At 44.5% G+C, this 14,796-nt stretch overlaps 1 protein-coding gene across 1 annotated transcript in view; it reads left to right on the top strand.

Annotated features, from left to right (window-relative positions):
• The window catches only part of EXOC4 (exocyst complex component 4), an 868,528-nt gene that overhangs the window by 320,663 nt on the left and 533,069 nt on the right, over nt 1-14,796 (top strand). The window contains exon 10 of the mRNA XM_063926760.1: nt 1,612-1,705. Within this exon, the coding sequence (XP_063782830.1) occupies nt 1,612-1,705 (94 nt within the window). The remainder of the gene's footprint in view (nt 1-1,611; nt 1,706-14,796) is intronic.

The raw sequence follows: 14,796 nt of genomic DNA, 5'->3' as shown, positions 1-14,796 counted from the left end.
TGCTGCGCACGCCAGTGAGATTAAGACACACATTCAGGCAAAAAATACTATCTGAACAAGCTGAGTCACACAGGACCAGGCGTCCTGAGAAGGGATGTATCGTGACTGCAGCAGTAGTTTATGAGGAAACATTTGTATGGCCAGCATTAGTGTTTTCTGCTTGAGAATTTGACAATTTATGACTAATATACAGTGCAGAGTGGATTTCTGAGCCATTAGTGTCACTTGTTACTGCATTGCTAACCAATCATATTAAGCTCATAAAATACATGTTATATGGTGCACAATATATTTTGACATGTGGATGGATATACAGGCTGAGTATCCCATATCCAAAATTCCGAAATATGGAATTTTTTGAGTGAGACTGAGATAGTGAAACCTTTGTTTTCTGATGGCTCAATGTACACAAACTTTCTTTAATACACAGTTATTAAAAATATTGTATTAAATGACCTTCAGGCTGTGTATAAGGTGTATATGAAACATAAATGAATTGTGTGAATGTACACAAACTTTGTTTAATGCACAAAGTAATTAAATATATTGGCTAAAATGACCTTCAGGCTGTGTGTATAAGGTGCATATGAAACATAAATGCATCCTGTGTTTAGACTTGGGCCCATCGCCATGATACAGTATCTCATTATGGTATGCAATTATTCCAAAATACGGAAAAACCCGACATCCAAAATACTTCTGGTCCCAAGCATTTTGGATATGGGATACTCAACCTGTATTAGACATTCTGCATTTACAATTGTAGTTTTTTGTTTAAAAAAGTTTTTTTTTTTTTTTTTTTTACATGGAGACATGACCTATAGGAGGACACTTCACCATTCCTTAAGTGCTCGTCTCCCTTATTCTGAATTCCTAAAATTTTGTGGGTTTTGGGTTCTATCTTTCTGATTGGTTTCACTAGACTATACTGCTCAGCGCTCTGGATAGTTCGGCGCTTCAGATGATGTCACAATTTAAAGAATCAGAATTCATTAAACCGCTATGCATTTTTAAAATGTTGTACTGTAGAGTGACATACTCTATCTAGATTAGTGTGTGAATAAATATTAAAAATAAGTGACATTTTTCCTTCCAGTGTGGTTTGCTGTAAAACATAATATAATACTATTAGGTAGGCAGCTGGCAAAATACATCTCAGACCAGGGTGTGATACTAAATGCCGGCGTTCACATGACCGACCGCAGCATCCTGACATTTAAAATGCACACAGAGGACGGGCTAATAAATTCACCCCTACCGTAACCCGCCTGGGGTGGCGGCTAGGGTTAAGGACACAGGGGGTGTCGGCTACTGCTACCCCTTGTGGTGCCTAACCCTAACACATACACACCCCCACCCACCAGCCCTAAGCCTAACCCTCACCCCAATACTCACCATTGCCTCAATTCTGCGCAGTGTTGGGATTCCGGGGTCGTTCACCTGACCATCGGCATCCTCACCGCTGGGATGCTGACTGCATCTCCTGAAAACATGCCTAATGATGCATTGTCTGTATGGTAAACACAACATGTATGAAAGTATGTACACATTCTTCTGATTTCTTTTTCTTTTTTTTATAAAAATCCTTTTTTTTTTTTTTATAATAAACAGGTGGTCATGATGAAAATTTAATCGGAGGAGGAGCAAGGTTTGTCTGCAAACCAGGAGCAAGGAACATCACCATCATATTCCACCCTTTGCTAAGGTAAGCCTACCACCTATTATATAGTTTTACTGATTAGTAGTAAGTGGGCAGGCCGCATACTGTAAGAGGCTGCATTTGTTTTAGATGGATCTGGTCATGGGAACAGCTACACATATGAGATGAAGTGGTCACTGCACTTCTAATATAGCTTGATGGCTTATAACATAGGTTTTAGCTTCAAGTGTCATGCTGGTGACCCATTTCTCACTGTATACCGTGCTGTGAATTTTCATATTGATCTGAACAACACATTGTCAGTGGACAATTTAGCTGAAGCATGCTGCTGGTGCTTTTGAGGTCAGCACAGAGAGGGAAAGAGGGATAAAGAGAGAGAGAAATGATTAAGCTTCTATTTTGATCTGATGGAGTCAGAGCATGGTCAGAGGTTGATCTGGAAAGGTGAAATTAAATTTAATTTCTCCTGATTTTGAACAATATGACAGTCACCAACTCACTCTAAGTTGTGGAGGGCTGCTGAAACAGGTCACTAAGTTTCTCTGAATTCCTTGATGAGTTTTTTTCCCTCCTTGTTTTCTTTAACCCCTGAACTACTAAAAATACTATTGCGCTGTCAAGAAAGTAAACGTGCAGAGAGTGTACCTGGAGTTGTAGTGAAAGCTCAATCTTCTGCATGTACATCATTTTATACTAGATATGTGTAGCGTCACAGAGGTATGAGGGAGATACGCAAAGGTGTAGACCCCCTCATGTTTTATTGATTAGTATTGAAAATTCTCTTGAAATGTTGAGGTACGACCTGGCTTGATGATCATTGCTATTTGAGTTTTGTACACATAATCGTTTTTGTTATTACTTGGAAGATTTAGGGATGTATGGATCACATCATCGCCATGCTCACTATCACCATTTTGTACACTGTGCTTTCCTACGAAGAAGTGCAGTGACACCAAGTGACCCACCCTAACCTCCAGGCCCCGTAATAGTAGTTCTTGCCCCATTACTGGCAATATTTCTCCATCGTATGGCACTTTACATTTGTGAAAGTAAGGGTGATGATTAACTGCAGGTCTTCTCTTTATGCTTATAGATTACATTTGTCATTTACGAACTTGGTTGTCCTAGTATAGATTCTTTAATAAATTTTACATGTTCCCTAAATAGGTTAAACAGCCGTGTTTCTAGAACTGCTGTGAAGGAATTTCTAGTAACATTTTATTTTTCTTCATAAAACAGTAGTTACTCTATTAGTGCACTATGACCACACTATGACGAGTACCAAAGTTGATGCCTATCAATCATAATTAAGAAGTTTTGGAGTTATTGTATTCTGTACTACCAGAAAGTAAATTAATTACTTAATAACTGCCTATTAGAAAAAGCCTACTAGAGTAAAAATAGCTTGCAAGCCATTAGCTTCAGGTGATGTTCAAATGTTATGGCTGCCTTTACATTTTTATTTTGCCAGAAGTAACTGTAGATTGTGGTGGGTCATATTGTATTTGGCGCCTCGCCACAGGCTAATGGTAGATAAACATATAAACAGTTGGCCAATTATGGTGAAAAAGGACTGTACATAAGTTCAACTGCACTGGATGTGCATAGACCCCCCCTATATATTGTAAGTTTACCTGAGCAGGGCCTTCTCCCCTTTATCTTTTCTACATTATTATGCTACATACTTGCCTAAATTATGTATGTGAATTTCTATACTGTGTTTATACTTACATTTATTGTTTTATCCTCTTGTATGGCACTACAGTACCCTTGTAGCACCTTATTAAAAAAAGATGATGATGATAATAGTTACTCCAAGTAACAAAGAGTAATTAATGTACAGTGGAGAGGGCCGTAACTTCATTAAATCACTACCTGTAACTTATGTTCCAATAAAGGCTGTTAAGTGATTTTTGTATTTGTTGTAGTCCAACATATTAACCAATAAAATGGCTATTTTTTTTTTTTTTTATTATTATTATTATTATTACTATGCTTATGATGTAAATGTTAGCTATTTAAACCTGTGTAGTGTCATTTTTGTTTAATAAATATGCAGATACATTTATTCTTAATCATGTTTACAGTATTGCAAGAAGAGTAGCCAGCAACATCACTGCTGCAGCGTCTTGGAGAAGGGGAGGGGAGATGCTGGGAGAGCTACGGCTTCAACAGGGAGCTCAGCCTCAGACTGTGGGCGATCCTGTTAGGTTGTGAGCCAGTGTGGCCGGCCTGTGAGCTGCGGTTACCCTGAGCCCTGAGAGGTTGACTGCAGGAAGATTGCCTTCCTGCAGCTGGGTGATGACGTTTCACTGTGGCTGGGGGAGGGAGGAGGGAACTGGGGAGAAGCCGAGGCCAGCATGCTTTTCTGTGCCCGGCAGCTTCTGGAAGATTAGCTTCCAACAGATGCTGGTGAGCATTTGACACTGTTGCATCAGATGCAACATGCCAAGAAAAGCCCAGCTTGGCACTGTCGCATCTGGTGCAACAAAGCCAGACAAGTGTTTAAACGTTTTGATAATTCATGCTCTGCTTCAATAGCTTAATGCAGAGGTTTTTAAATGCGGTTCGCAAGGCACCCCAACGGTCCAGGTTTGGGTATATCCATAGCTCAGCACAGATGATTTAATCAAATTCAATGAGTAGCTGGGGCGTGGCCTGGCTGTGAATGCAGGAGGTTGTGCAGCACTCGAGCTCCTGCCATAGTAGCAGTTTTAACTGCTCAAACGTCGGTTTTATTAGGGAATTATTACCCACCCTTTGCCTGCTCGGGCCCCCCCAGCACTGAGCGAGGTGGTTGCGGAGCCGGCGGGTGCCTCCTGGACCCGTGCGGGTTGCGGCCTACCCTGCCAGTTGGAGCCGGGACCTCGAGCCTGGAGCTGCCCCGGACCGGAAGTGTGGTGCCCTGCGGCGGAGAGCCTCGCCGGAGCTGTCCCCTTCACCCCTGGAGCCCCCGCACTCCTCACCTCGTCTCGGTGAGTCTCTCCCCTGCTGATCTGCTCTGTGCGGCGGTTCCCCGTGAGCCCGGCGGGTAGCTCCGTGGTGCGAGGGAGCGCGGCGCCGGTCACGTGGTGCCGCTCCCGGGACCAGACGCGGCCGCCGCTGCCTCCAGCGCTCACCGCGCGTCTCCTGAGGCCCCACCTGGGCTCCTGGGACGCCCACCACTGCCACCACCGAGCTTCTCCCGCAGGCAGGGGCTACATGAGGCCTATTGCAGGCATTGAGAAATAGTAGCCTGGCGGCGCCATCTTTACTCCTGGAAAGGAGCCTACACTGGGAGACAATACAGGCATTTGGAAATAGGAGCCTGGCGGCGCCATCTTTATTCCTGGAAAGGTGCCCACACTGAGAGACGCTGTCCTGTGGAGATTTACTGCCCTGCTGACACCTCTGGTGGTGGTGACAGGGGCTGTTGGCACAGAATTCCAGCCTCCTCACTAGTTATACGAGATGAGCTAAACCTGACTACACACTCTTTGCCTGACATAGGGAATTGAAGCTCCCCCTTGTGGGTACCTATTGAATCTCACCTCCCCTTCTGTTACACTTGCCTGTATTATAACAAACCAACTTGCCTACAAATAGTCACCGCCGTGTGACCATCATGTCCCCACCCCAACGGGAATAGATGCCTCCTCCGGCAGTCATGTAAGGCCGTCTCGAGGGGTGATGGCTGACACCTTCTGACACGTACTACCACCAAAACGACCACAGATCTGTTTTGCTGATTCTACAGTCTTCCACTAGACCCGACACGATAACGCAACCACTCCGACATGCCTGTAACTATGCTATCTACCGTATGTACCCACCACTGCACCTGACACTCTCTTCTACATGGTGGCGTCATAGTGATCTGTGAATATTAGCCCCTAGCTTTGGGAGATGGGACCGAGGGAGTGATCAAGGTGTGATTTGTGGTACTGAGCCGCCCAATACCCCTGCTCCAGCTCTTGTCGTGCAGGTTTCGACGCTCCTATCCCCTTCTTATTACCCATGAGTCGCAGGAAACGTAGGGGAGTGAAAACCTCTATTTGTCAGTCTGAAGTCACCCCCCGCTCAGACCTAAGGCGGTTTCTCAATCTCCGGAAAGATACAGATATGTCGACTCCATCGACGCCTTCCTCTCCGGCTCAATCCGAGAGGTCGGAGACGCAAGGCGAAACCAGGGTGACTACACCAGATAGGAGCTCCACTGGACAGCAAGATATGCAGAAAGTCCTCACCCTCTTACAGACCTTGCCCACTAAGGCGGACTTCACATCTTTGGAGAGTAAACTTCGGGACGTGGTCCACTCTGAGGTGTCCTCACTTCGGTCTGAACTGACTCAGCTGGGCTCTCGTATCGAAACATTGGAGACCAGGGGAGATGAATCCAACGCTTTTCAACACGCATTGGTGGATACTATCAGACTTCAAGCAGAAGAGATTCAGAGCCTGCACGACCATCTTGATGATATAGACAACAGGGGACGTAGGAACAACCTGCGAGTGAGGGGCATCCCTGAAGACATACCACAGCAAAGCATCCCAGATGTCCTCAACAAGATTTTCGGTGCAGTCCTGGAAACCGACCCAAACGACCCCATTGTATTCGACAGGGCACACAGAGCACTGCGTCCCAGAGGCCTGCAGTCCGAACGACCAAGAGACATTATTTGCCGTCTTCACTACTACAGCCAAAAAGAAGAGATAATTAGGAAACTCCGGAACGCCGGAGACCTAGACTTCAATGGCTCACCTATCCAGGTCTTCCAAGATCTTTCTCGTCACACCCTACAGTCTAGACGTCAATTAAAGCCCCTAACCGATGCCCTCCGTAAAAGCAATATCAGATACAGATGGGGATTTCCTTTCAGCATTACAGCAACCAATGACGGTCGGTCTGCCACGATTCGGACCCCCGAAGATGTCGCCCTCTTCTGCTCCACCCTATCTATTGACCCTGTGCAGGTCCCTGAGTGGCAATCCATATGCTCGAGGATCCGCCCCCCCCAACCCCCCCGGGCTGACATACCTTTCCAAACAGTGGGATCTCCTTCAGCAGCACAGAAACGGAACCGCTCCCTTCCGTCCCCTTCATCTTCCTCCTCGGCTGCGAAGACCTGATCACCCCACCCTTAGAATGGCAACTTTTTCTCGCTACGCGGGATTGATTGACATAAAGAGGACTGCTTCATTATGTCGTGACACTATAGGAGGGGCCACTGCTCCTCCATGAAGACTTCCTCCCTTGAGGCACCTTGCAGTTGAGGGGCGTGATGCCTCTCGGACCCCCGTCTCTATATTTGATAGTCCCATCATGCTCGAGGGACCTAGACATTTTAATTTCCCGAATAGAGTGGGATTTAAGCAACTCTGCCACGGTCTCTACTGCTTTAACATTGTTCGGGTAACGTACTGTTCCTATTGTTGTGACATGCAATGTTCATATTATTGTGGTCGCTAATTATGTTCCAATGACGTAGTTCGTGTTGGAGGGTGGATCCGTCCCCCCCTTGTTACCCCATTTGCACCGCAATGTTTGGTCCCGGAACGATCGATGGGAACACTGTCCCCATTGTTCGTATCACCGGGAGCGGTGTTATGTCTTCACTTGTTCAATTGTTCTATATTGTTATGCTTTTCTGTTCTGTTGTTCTTCCTCTGTCCTCTTCTTTTTCCCCTCCTCTTTTTCAGGTTCTCTCTTCCCTTCCAGAATTACCTAGACTCACCAACGCCCAAACCCTACTCTATGCTGCTGGGACCTCTGTAAGACCAGATTCACTATTTCTTTTTGGAACGGGTAAATGGCGCTACTAAAAGTGGTTTCTATTAACGCCCGGGGACTCAACATTCCTGAGAGACGGTCAAGGGCCTTACGAGAGTTGAAAGCCGAAAAAGCAGACGTTGCCTTTGTGCAAGAAACCCACTTTAAAGAGGGGGTGGCCCCCTCTCTCAGGAATCGGGACTTCCCTACAGGGTATTTCTCCAATAACGTTGATGGTAAGACTTTGGGGGTAGCGATTCTGTTTGCCAAACATGTTGCCCTTGCTGATGTTGTTTGCCATCAACTTGTCCCCGGCAGGGCTCTGCTTATAAATTGCACTATCGCCAATAGAGCTCTTACATTCCTTAATGTCTATGCCCCTAACAAGGTACAGCCAGGCTTTTTGGAAAGAGTCCTCACCCTAGCCCAACCACATATTAATGGGATTTTGCTTTTTGGCGGGGATTTAAACTGGTCCTTGGAGCCCCGATTAGACTCCTCCAACCCCTCCCCTAGGTATTCGGATAAACTACACCGTAGGGTCCGGAGGATTCTACATAACTTTCAACTCATTGATGTCTGGAGGATGCAACACCCCTCTACTCGGGATTTTACCTTTTATTCACACCCTCACAACACTTACACTAGGATTGACTACTTATTCATCCCGCATAGATTTTTGCACCTGGCTGAGGCTTCTGCCGTGGGCAACGTGTCCTGGACAGATCATGCTCCTGTCTCTTTGGGGGTTCGCTTGTCCCCTGCTCGCCCGAATTCTTACACGTGGAGATTAAACGAGATGATCATCCAGGATCCCTGTTGCCAGCAGCAGATCAGGGAGGCTATAGCTGACTATATTGATGTTAACGACACAGAGGGGATCTCTAAAGTGGTAGTCTGGGAGGCCCACAAATGTGTAATAAGGGGAAAACTCATTCAACTGGGCGCCCATAGGAAAAAACAACATATGGCGGCACGGGAGGCCTTGTTACAAAAAATTCAAGCCTTAGAACTTCTCCATAAATCCACCATGTCAGACGATAACCTGCAATCATTACTAATGGCTCGGAAGGAATTAGACTCGCTTATGTCCCATAGACTGAAATTAGAGGCTAGAAAATGCCGTAGTCGTTATTTTCTATGGGGGAATAAGCCTGGGAAGCTGCTGGCGCGGGCTCTCCAAGCTCAACGTGCGGCATCTTTTATATCTAAAGTAAAATCGCATACGGGAACAACACAACACACCACGACACAGATAGCAGCAGCCTTCCGACATTATTATACCCAGTTATACAATCTAAGAGGCTCCACGGAGGCCGAATCTGACCTCTTCCGAAAGGCCTCTATTGCAGAGTTCTTACATGAAATTAATTTCCCCACACTTACACCTGAAGAAGTCGAGTAACTTGAGGACCCCTACACTCTGGCAGAGCTTGAAGAAGCTATTAAAACCACCCCTAATGGCAGGAGTCCGGGCCCTGACGGCTTCTCTTTAGCCTATTATAAGACATTTGGAGATGTTTTGCTGCCTCTGATGCTTAGAGCTTTTAATCAGGTTTCAGACCAGTCCTCCTTCTCTCCCCAGTCTATGCTCGCACATATCACAGTGATCCATAAGGAGGGCAAGGATCCGACCCAATGTTCCAGTTATAGGCCCATTTCCCTGCTAAATGGTAGACTTGAAGCTCTTCGCCAAATTAATGGCGAATCGTTTAAAACTCTTCCTTCCAAAACTGATACACTCGGACCAGGTGGGTTTCGTTCCGGGCCGTGAGGCCAGAGATAACACCACGAAGGTTCTGGACTTAATTTATTACGCATCAACTTGTAAATCCCCTTCCATTCTCCTCTCAACAGACGCAGAAAAAGCGTTCGATAGAGTGGACTGGGATTTCCTGTTGGGGGTGCTGGAGCACATGGGCTTGGGCCTAGTGGGCCTCCAGAGAATTAGGGCCCTGTACTCTGGACCCGCAGCTCGTGTTCGTATCAATGGTGAACTGTCGGACCCGTTCCAGATACGGAATGGCACTCGTCAGGGGTGTCCTCTGTCACCACTTATTTTTGTGCTTTGCATGGAGACCCTGGCGAGGGCCATTCGTCAGAATGTTAACATCACAGGGATGCAGGTGGGGAAGACGGAGTACAAGCTTGCCCTGTTTGCGGATGACCTCCTTGCAGTGATTTCTAATCCTTTGACCTCTATACCCAACCTTCTTAAAGAATTTAAACGTTTTGGAACTCTCTCCAATTTTAAAATTAATTTATCTAAATCTACAGCATTGAATTTAACACTAGATCAGACCAGCCTCCAAGTACTACAATCCATCTCGCCCTTTGCATGGCATCCTACACAATTAAAATATTTAGGAGTAACCCTACATAGGGATCTTTCCCAGATTTACCAATTGAATTTCCCCCCACTCTTATCAAAACTTCAATCTGATCTCTCCAAATGGGGTGGGAAAAAAATTTCATGGATAGGGAGAATAGCAGTAATCAAAATGAATATTTTACCCAGAATTCTTTACCTGCTACAAACTCTACCTGTTGCTGTTCCTCGATCATGGTTTCTCTTACTGCAACTAAAGATTAGAGACTACATTTGGGCGGGGCGAAAACCCCGATTTAAGCATGAGATTCTCTTTAGACGGAAACATCAAGGAGGCCTCCAGCTTCCCCACTTTTTATCCTACTACCATGCAGTACTCCTTACGAGGGTAATGGAGTGGAGTAGTGAACTCCACAGGAAACAATGGGTAGACATTGAACTGGCCTCTCTTCCTTCTCTTAGCTCGAACTCCCCTTGGCTTTCTAAAGTCCCCCAGGTATTGTACCCGCTAGCTGGTCCCATCTTTTCGTGTTGGCGTCTCTTACGCTCCCTTCCTCATGTTTCAGCGCATCCTTCCCCACTCTCACCGCTGTTTGGGAATCCTGAGTTTCCCCCAGGATGCCACTCCCTGTCGTTCTGTTCATGGCAGGAAAGGGGCATCCTGAGAACTAACCAACTGCTGGACTCATCTGGCATAATACCTTTTCCCGAACTGCAAACTAAATGGAATCTACCCAATAAAGAAATCTGGAGATGTCTCCAAATTAAACATTACCTACAGACTTTTTGCTCTTCTGGGAAGGGTATACGAGCACTGACTTTGTTTGAGCAGATGTGCCTCTCCCACACATACCCTAGGCATACTCTTTCCACGTTTTACAAATGGATATTGAACCACAGATTTTCCTCCCAACCTAAATTTGTCAAGGATTGGGAATTAGATCTTGGGGGTTTGGTGGCCACAGACGATTGGGAAGGTATTTATAAAAATACTTTCTCATTAACTACCAATGTGTTAGTCTTGGAGACTCACTACAAAGTACTTACAAGGTGGTATAGATGCCCAAATATCCTTGCGAAAATCTACCCTGGAGTACCCAACACGTGTTGGAGATGCGGGACAGCAGTGGGCACCCCACTACATATATGGTGGGAATGCTCTCTCTTGCAACCGTATTGGCGCAAGGTGGTGGAGACAGCTAGCATTATCCTCGGTGAGGACTTACCCTTTTGCCCTAGTTTTTGGTTATTAAATCTTACGCGTACACCTAGATATCACCTCAAGAAATCACTACTTCGCCATATTTTGAGTGCCTCTAAGGCAGTGATCCCAGTTCACTGGAAATCAATAGTGTCCCCCACTATGAAAGAATGGACCGCCCGCTTAGATCACTATATGGCAATGGAGGACCTCATTTTGTCTTTGGAAATGAGAAACACATCCTTCACTGCTACTTGGAGCCCATGGCTGGAATATAAAGCGACAACCCATTACAAATCTTCTCTTTAAGAGATACCTCCCCTTTTTATCTCCAGTAGCCACCTGATATAAGTTACGGTTAAAGCCCCTTAGGATAGGAAGAGAGACCCCCCCCCCCTCCCCCCCCCTCCCTAAATCTTGTCTGTCTACGCTATCTTTCTCTCTATTCCTCTACTCCGAGAGTAACACTACTTCTTATCCCTTTGTCTTTCTCTCTGTCTCTCACTACCCTTCTTTCCTCTCCTACTTCTACTCTTTCCCTTTTGCTTCAAGAAGTTGTAATTCATGAAACGTTTATGGTTTTTCCTCTTTTTTTTTTTTCTTTTCTTTCTTTTTCTGGAGATACGATATGTTTGTGGAAAGGCGATATCCCCTTTACGGGTCTCTTTATTATACACGGTGTTGAGTATCTCCGGATGTTGTATCTCTGATGTTACTAGATGCTATTGAAATGTTTCTGTAACTTTTTGTTTTCTTTCGTTTTGAAACTTCAATAAAAATCTATTTGCAAAAAAAAAAATTTCAATGAGTAGCTAATTATGTCACCTGTGGCCACGCATGGATAAACTTAAAATCTGGATCATTGGGATGCCTAGAGGGCCGCATTTGAGAACCTCTGGCTTATTATGTCTAACTGAATATGCGTTACAGCAGAAAATAAGTGCATCAAAGCAACTGTAGGAGCGGTCTCCTTTTTACTCTGGTATGTATTGTTACTGGGTATAATCATTCACTCATTTACTCAGCATTCTAATAGCGTTAGGGTGCAGACAGATGATGAAAGTAAATCATGACTTACAGGCAGAGGCGGATTGGGCATAGGGCTTACAGGGAAGATTCCCGGTGGGCCGCCGCACCCACGGGGCCTGTTTTGTTTGAGGACATGTGGTCCTATTTATAGACATAATGAATAAGATGCAAAATAATTTGCATATATGAAAATTTCTTTGCCACTTAGCCTGTGATTGCAGATGCTCTAGTGTATGCTCTGTGTGCCTGCTTGACTGACATATAAGATTGAGTGAATAGTAATTGGGATACGCGGTTGGTGTAATGAGCAAGAAAATATATCTTTCTAAAGAATTTATATAGTTTCCTAAATTCTAAATGTGTATCATATAATGTGCTCATAATATTTAATTTTATTTCCTTTTAACTTCCCCCTTGATGCTGGGCATGCCCACTATCTGGAAAGTGTTGTGGGGATGGTACTGCTGCCATGGCCCATGGCTAGACCTTACACCTCCGGTGCTGCCCATGTGGGGCCACTAGTACAAATTTTTCCAGGGCCGCTTTTTGTTCCCAATCCGCCCCTGCTTACAGGAGTTTGTTAGATTTAAACATGCCAATTCATAGTACACATTAGTATTCGTTCTCACTGCATGGTAAATCACTGAACACAATGCTTTAAAATGAATTGGCCTGTTGCAACTGCAGGTTTCCCTCTAATACTGCTATGAGTGGCCATAGAGAGATGCAAAGTAATGTCTTGCATAGTATTTCTTATCACGATGACACAGGAATTTCTCACTCTGGAGGATGCTAATGTTGGCACATATGTTTTACAGATGTCTGCATAATAGCATAAGAGTTAGTGCTCTGGACTGGGCAGTGGTTAAGACTGGCAGATATGCTAACAGACTGTAACATTCTCAATTCTGCAGTCGGAAGTCAGAGATGCTTGTATAAATATCAGCCACATCTTATTAGTATCAATCAGTAATTAGCAACAAAGAAAAAAAATAAACATTTCATTGCAATACCGAAACACCTAAATCAGTCTTTATTGTGTGTGGGTGATATACATGTTTAATCTGCCTTTTTTATTTGTGTTCAACTACTAATCACATGATTTGTTATATATTAATAGTTGCCTGCTTTTTTAGAGTGGGGTTATAAATAGCAACTATTTGTTATACTGTCCTTTAGGGCGGGTACTCACTAGGCCTATATCGGCACGACAAATCATGCATATTGCCTAGTGTGTATACCCGATATGCGCACTCCCACGGTTGCATGCAACGTCTTCCAGTCAGCTGTGCCACACGGCTAACCGGACAATTTCACATATGGCCTGATGCTTGTTAATGAAGGACAGAACAGTGATCGTTCCGTCCTTCATTAAATCTTCCTGGTGTGTATTGGCAATCGGGCTCAGGGGAAATTGTCACGATTGCCCGTCATTTAGGTGTGTACCCAGCCTTAGTGTTTACTCTAGGATTTCTTTGAGCAGGGTGCTGATCACTGGGGAATGCATTTTTCATTTCGAAGGGCAACATTTTGGACATGACTGTGAAGCTGTGTGGCATACTATAATACGTAATATTTAAATATTTCCCATATAACCCTAAAAGCCCCTTCAATGTTCTTCAGCCTTCAGCACATGCACCTTCAATACACTTCAGACCTCCCCACATGCTATCAGACCCCCCACATTGCCCTTTCAGTACCTATTGCAATAACCACCTGTCCCTACACTACAACACTACAGATCTGGGTGTAGATGGATAGGAAGGTACGACAGCAGAGAGGTTATAGTGGTTTAATCAGGGTGCCTTTATGACGACAGCACGGTTTGGTGCAAAGTGGGTATTCTAATACAGGCACAGAACTACATGCCTCAGCCTCTGACCCATCACTGCTCGTTATCTGACTGTCTCTCATTGTAAATTCAACTTAGACAAGGAACTGCTAGGGGGCAAAGGAGCTGCAAAGGTTATTTCAGGATATAGCAATTGTGAAAATCAAAACTGTGCCCGCCAAGTGCTTCCGTTGACTGTCTCCCCCGCTAAGCCACACACCTCAACTTTAGTATTTCAAGCAGCAATTTATGGCGCTCTGGAAATAGGTAGGGCGCATATCTTAAATTCTAAAACAGGTAGGCTAGGATGCCCTGCTAAAATAATCTTAAGGGAACACTGGTCGTTGATAACCAAAATGTTGAGATTGACATTTTTTGTTCACAACTGTAGATCCGTTTTAGGTATTGTGCTCTCAACTCTGTTTGTTACAGTGTCCATTTTTATTAAAGTATGCATATATTATTTTCAGTCCTTTCACATACATTATCTAATATAATAAAACTGAGATTTTGTATAGGATTTGTTTAAGAAAATACTGTGCTTTTTATTTAGACCATGTGAGAAAATTGTTTAGAGCCGGGGTTTTTGCAGATTGCCACATTAGTGTCTCATTCTTACTGACATTCTTTTGACAACTTGTATCTGATAAAGGGTGACAGTTTCTAAAAATGTTAAGATAGACCGTATATTCTTGATGACAGCACCTTTAAAATCTCTCCTCCTACCTAGAAAAAAAAAAAAAGTAAACTAATATGCAATACATTAGTCTTAGACAGGCTGTCGTAAAAGGTGCAACATCAGATCACTCAAGAACTGGTTTTGTAAATCGACTTTGTCCTTTTGTGTGTAAAATCTGACCACATGTTACAATCGGCACACAGCTCCTGCAGAACCCCGGGGGGTCAGATGTGCCAATAGCTCTTGATTATGGAAAGAGTTCACCCAGAAATATGCTTGGCTGATCCATTCTGTGCTTCCTTATTAACCGATGTTATT

The sequence above is a fragment of the Pseudophryne corroboree genome, chromosome 6 (genome assembly GCF_028390025.1).
Source record: "Pseudophryne corroboree isolate aPseCor3 chromosome 6, aPseCor3.hap2, whole genome shotgun sequence".
NCBI lineage: Eukaryota > Metazoa > Chordata > Amphibia > Anura > Myobatrachidae > Pseudophryne > Pseudophryne corroboree.
Note: the sequence above shows the minus strand (reverse complement) of the source record. Positions and strands in the feature narration are given on the sequence as shown.